General features: G+C 45.1%; 1 protein-coding gene across 1 annotated transcript in view; it reads right to left on the bottom strand.

The window, feature by feature from the left end:
- Nucleotides 1-6,000, bottom strand: part of LOC309560472 (rho GTPase-activating protein 11A-like) — a gene marked incomplete at both ends in the record, with an annotated part of 68,215 nt that overhangs the window by 8,806 nt on the left and 53,409 nt on the right. Inside the window, one exon of the mRNA XM_082264105.1 lies at nucleotides 190-316. Within this exon, the coding sequence (XP_082120231.1) occupies nucleotides 190-316 (127 nt within the window). The remainder of the gene's footprint in view (nucleotides 1-189; nucleotides 317-6,000) is intronic.

The following is a 6,000-nucleotide window of genomic DNA, read 5'->3' as shown; positions in this document are numbered from 1 at the left end:
AATCTCTGATTGATACTATGAAATTTGGCCACAAATGGAGATAAACTGTAAACCCCTATATTGCTCATCTGTTAGTAAAAAGAATTGGTTTAGTTACACTGCTAGCAGAAATTGGAATGTTTTTCACGGGTTAAAAACAGGGATCCCTATAATTTTCAAATTGTTAAATTAAAATTTTGGGTAACCTACCACTGCTTGACATTTTCAGAGCTGCTCGAAAATCTCTCCCATTAAAGAAGGGTCCATCTAGAGCGTCTGAAACCATCTTCTTCATCATATTCCACCCAGTCTGCTCCAGGGTTTTACATTCTGGAGTCTGAAGAAAAAATATAAGTGGAGAAGCCACTGATGATGAAGTAAGGAATATATCTGTATCAAGACATTTTATTTTTTGTGCTACGAAAATTCCCTTCCCTACACAAATGTATCCAGTGTAGGTTTGCTTCCTGCCACAGTTTCTAGTCAAGCCTTGAAGGAGGGGACCTCTTGAACCACCCAAAACACATACCAAAACTGGTGCACACAGAATTTGATGTAGCTGTGCACAGTAACCAATCAGCTTCTAACTTCAGCTTGTTCAATTAACTTTGACAATAAATTCTAGAAGCTGATTGGTCACTATGCAAAGATGCATCAGATTCTGTTCGGTATTAGTAAATCTCACCCATTGGCTCTTTCCTTCCTGCACATCTATCAATTTGAGATTATTGCAGGGTTTGTGGCCAACACTCGTTGGAGAGCTGGCTTTAGAATAGAATCCTTTTCCTACAATCTAACCTAATTTCTAATTAGAGTATCCCTCTGTAACAATCTCCTGTACTTACTGTCTTATAAGTCTTTAGCACAAGTTTAAACACACGAAACATAAAAGGAAAAGTTCAAGTTAAGCCCCGTACACATGTACCGATTGTCGGCCGCCGACCGATCGGCCGATTGTAGGCTTGTTAGTACGATGCTTCCGACAGCCGACAGCGCATTTTCAGCCGAACAGAATCTGTTGTGCAGACTTTAAAATATTTGTTGGCCGTCACCAGAACGGCCGATTGTTCGCCAGTCAGTACAGAATTCGGCCGACAATCAGCAGATTTGCAAGACTGGGCATGCTCAGAAACGAAAAAACACACGGAAAGTTAACCATCACATGACATCACTTCTGCAGTAGGCTGTTGTTGGCCGACAAAATTCATGTGCAGTCTTTTGCAGTTTTCAACCGACAGGACAGCCCTGGACAAAAGACGGCCAATCGTTCGGCCGACGATCGCTACGTGTGTACGGGGCTTTAGACTTATGCCCCGTACACACGTGCAGATCGTCGGCCGAACGATCGGCCGTCTTTTGTCCCTGGGCTGTCGTGTCTGTTGAAAAGTGCAAAAGACTGCACAAGAATTTTGTCCGCCGACTACAGCAGACTGCATAAATGATGTCATGTGATGGTTAACTTTCCCTGTGTTTTTTCTTTTCTGAGCATGCCCAGTCTTTCAAATCTGCTGTCTGTCGGCCGAATTCTGTACCGACTGGCGAACAATCGGCCGCTCTGGTGTCGGCATACATAAATTTTAATGCTTGCAGATTCTTTTTGGCCAAAAGTGCGCTGTCGGAAGCATCATACTAACAAGCCTACAATCGGCCGATCGGTCGTCGGCCGAATCTTTTCGGCCGACAATCTGCACGTGTGTACGGGGCATTACCGGTAACTTGTTTTCCAAGAGTCTTTCAGGACAGAACCTTGGAGAGATGGCCCCTCCCACTTGCCAACAGGAAAAACCAATTCCAACCCAAAGTTCCTCAGTTGTAGAAGAGTACCTCTGGCCCATGCTGGAACACAATCAAAATTTGGTTAATAACAGCAAAAAACAGAAAAGGGCGGGCTGCTGCTGTCCTGAAAGACTCTTGGAAAACATGTCACAGGTAAGTCTAACTTGACTTTTCCCTAAATGTCTTTCAGGACAGCACCTTGAGAGTATAAACCAGACTTGCTAATTTAGGGAGGGACCATAGCCTGAAGGACCTTTCTGCCAAAAGCCTGGTCTCCTGCTGACAGAAGATCCAATCTGTAATGACGTACAAATGTTAAATAGATTGACCACATAGCCACCTTACAAATTTGATCTGGGGTGGCACCAGCTTTTTCTGCCCATGTAGTGGCAAAAGCTCTAGTAGAGTGCTCTTGAATCCCCAGCAGGGAAGATCATTTTCATTTGGGAGTAAGCCTCTAGAATAGCTGACTTAAGCCACCTGGCAATTGACCCCTTTGATGCCTGGTGGCCCTTATTGTTGCCTGAAAAAAGAACATTTGAAGACCTAAAGTCCTTTGTTACCTCTAGGTAGTGTAACCAGTCTTTCTTTCTGTATTTTACGTAACACTAGCGGGATGAGCTGGAAAGGGGGAAAAGCGTAGCCCAGAACAAAGTTCCAAGGATATGCTAAGGCATCTATCCCCAAGGAACTGTCGTCCCAACAGAGAGAAAAGAAAAGGAGAGAGATTTGCGTTTTCTCTTGGCGTAAGTCTACTTCTGGACACATCCAGGTCCTGGTGAATAATGCAAAGATTTCCAGATTCAGGCTCCTATCTGTTTCCTGAATCTTCCGTCTGCTCAAAAAATCCGCCACCTCATTTACTGTGCCTTTGAGATGGACCGCTGATAAGGAAAGTAAATGACTTTATGCCTATTCCAGGATTTCAGTTGACAGCCACTGAAGGGTCCTGCTTCTCGTGCCCCCTTGTTTGTTTAAATAAGCCACAGTCGTGGCGTTGTCTGATAAGGTCTGCACATGGGATCCCTGGAGGTTCGGAGAAAAGGCAGCCAAAGCCAAAGCGACTACTTTTAACTCTCTCCAGTTTGAGGACCTCTTTGCTTCGGCCTGGGTCTAAACACCTTGTGCCAGATTCTGATCCCAGTGGGCTCCCCATCCCCACACTGTCATCTGTTGTCACTCTTCTTTTGAACGGGAAGGTCCAAAGTAAGCCCCTTGACAAAGTTGCTTGATTTCTCCACCACTAGAGGGTCCTTTTGGCCTTGGGGGGGGGGGGGTTTACTTTTGTATCTAGGGTTTTTGGACTGTGATCCCAAACCTTTAGTAGGAAACTTTGGAGTGGCCTAAAATGGAGTCTTGCCCATTGAATGGCTAGTATGGTCGTGGTTAGGATCCCAAGGGCTGACATAACTCTTCTGACAGTCATCTCCTGATTTGCCTGTAGCATAGCTACTTCATTGTGGATTTTGTTTTTCTTTTCTTCTGGAAGGAAGACTGTTTGTTCTATTGAATTTATCTGGTAACCCAGAAACTGTACCAGCTGAGCTGGAGTGAAGCTTGATTTCTGAAGATTCACAATCCAACCCAAGGTTTCTGAGTGACTGCGGGCCTTGCTCAGGTCTTCTTGCAATCTTTCCCTGGAAGGAGCAAAGAAGAGGAGGTCATCCAGATATGGCATCACTGAGACTCCTTGAAGGTGGAAAGGAGCAAGGTTTTCTGCCATTATTATTTTCGTAAAGATCCAAGGGGCAGATGAAAGGCCGAAAGGGAGGGCTCCGAATTGCAGATGCAGGACTTATTTCCCCATAGCCACGGCCAACCTCACGAATTTTTGGCACCAAATGGCTATGGGAATATGCAAATAAGCATTCCTTAAATCGATTGATGCCATGAAGCATCCTTTGGTTAACAAGATACTGACCGTGAAGATTGAATCCATACGAAATTTGTACAAGACTGACTAACGGTTTTAGGTTGAAAATGCGACAAACTTCCGGATGGCTTCCTTATTAGAAAGATATGGGAATAGAATCCCTGATGAACTTGACTCACAACTCCCTGTCGCATCAAGTCCTTTAATAGGTCTTTCATAGCCAGGGCCTTTGTTGTGTTTTTGGAAGGTGTGTGACAAAATATCTTTCTAGAGGAGGATCCGAAAATTCTATTTGGTAGCCCTGGGACAATATGGCTATAATATACAGATTTTTTGTCATAGCTCCCCAGTGGGGGGGGGGGGGGGAGGAATTTTTGCAGTTTTCCTCCCACAGGCAACTAATTGTCATTGAGATTTGTTGGCTGAAGGAGGAGGATGAAAAGGATTCTTCCTTTTCCTCTAGACTTTTGTGCCACCCAATATTTTCTTTTCCCTTGGGGCTTGCTATCTTGCTGAGCCCTTTGAGGTTGAAAAAGAGGTTTAGCTGGCTGCTTATTCTTTTTAACGGGAAATTATCTCTTTTTGTCAGCTGTCCTGTCCAAAACTGGACCAAACAGTAGATCCCCCATAAACAGAATACTGCAAAGTGTGCTTTTGGATGCCGTGTCCCCTGGCCAAGTCTTTAACTACAGAGGTCTTCTGGCTGAATTGGCTAGAGCTGCTGATCTTGCCATCATCCTAACAGATTCTGCCGATGCATCCGCAATGTAGGCTATGGCCGTAGACAGAGTGGAAAAAGAATCAAGGATCTTGTTTGGGCAAATCTGCGATGATATGGGCTTTGAGTTGATTAACCCAGTATTCTAGGTTTCTGGATACACAACTGACCGTCATAGCCCGTTTGAGATTGCCCATAATGGATTGCCAAGCTTTTTTAAGTTGCTGATCCATTCTTTTGTCCATGGGATCCTTCAGTATTCCGCAAAAGCCAGGTCAGTTGATCTGGAAACTTGGGAGAAAGCTGCATTAAGTTTGGGTACTTTATTCCAAAGTGCCTCTGGGTCTTCATCAAAAAGGAAAACACCTTTTATGAGCCTTTGGGAAAGTATTTTTTCTCTGGTTCTGCCCACTCTTTGATTGTTTCCGAGATGGTTGAATGCACTGGAAAGGTGCGACTTTTAGGCTCACCCAGACCTGCATACTAGAGATCGACAAATTATCGGCAAAGCCGATATCGAGGGCCGATATGCACTTTCCCGATATAGCGGAATCGGCCACCGAGGTGACCGATATTGCCGATATTTCGGGAAAGTGTTGTACCAGAGTGATGCCTGCAGCTAGAGGCATCACCCCGGTACCGGCGTCCATAGCCGACGGTTGGCTGTCTTGTAATGACAACCGATGCGGCTGAGAATGATATTGGTATCGGCAACAAAAAAACAATATCGGTCGATCACTACTGCATACATCCTATCATGCAGGGATAATTCCTTTTTCTCTTCTTCCAAGCCTAAAGTAATATAAACTGCTTTTAACAAACCATCCACTTGTTACAAAGACAGTTTGTATTTTGAGGATATATTTTCTACCCCTTCCTCTTCCTCCGAATCTTCCTTGGATTGAGAGGGGGAAAGTCCCTCTTGGGTAGGAGGCCCCATCTCCACTCCTACCGAAGGGATTAACTGAGTCCTGAGAGGGCCCCCAAAAAGCCCCGGGTCTCGTGTGGATTTTTTATAATTATTAGCCCCGAGTGTCCAGTATGATCCTCCTCCGCTCCGTTGGGCCTCTCCTGCCTGGCCTGCTGCCACCGCCATACTGGTTGCTAGTATCGCCTGGCGTCTAGCAACCGGTGATGTCATCCGCCAAATGACAGCAGCAGCCAGCAGGAGAGGCTCCGAGCGTTCAGAGCGGAGGAGGATTTCAAATCCCTCCTCCGCGCCTAGAATTGGCTCCGCCTCCACCCACCTTCCTCTTCTCCGGGCGGCAGCACAGCTCATATCAGAGCCCAGCCGAGGGAAGCGCATCCCCTTGTCGGATGGATTGTGTACATGCCAAATTCTGCTGATTTTATGTAAGTGCATTACAAATAAATGGAATTTTATATTGGGACGTACTACACCATTATAGTATTTTTTATCCTGAGGTGTTAACTCTTCACTAATTGCTGAAAGTCGCCCTGTCATCTGCTATTTGGTTTCACTACTGCTGATTATCTGTCGCAATTGCCATTTGCCACTTATGACCACCATTTGAGGGTCATTACAGTATTATCTGGTAAGCAGTTTGGATTATTCACTTGGTGATTTATGAACTATATTCCATCTCTACTCACTGGTGTTGGGACGATCTTCCTGTCAACTCTATTATGGACT

Source organism: Pelophylax lessonae, assembly GCF_965119305.1.
Source record: "Pelophylax lessonae genome assembly, chromosome: 7".
Lineage (NCBI taxonomy): Eukaryota > Metazoa > Chordata > Amphibia > Anura > Ranidae > Pelophylax > Pelophylax lessonae.
This window is presented reverse-complemented; position numbering and strand designations above follow the sequence as displayed.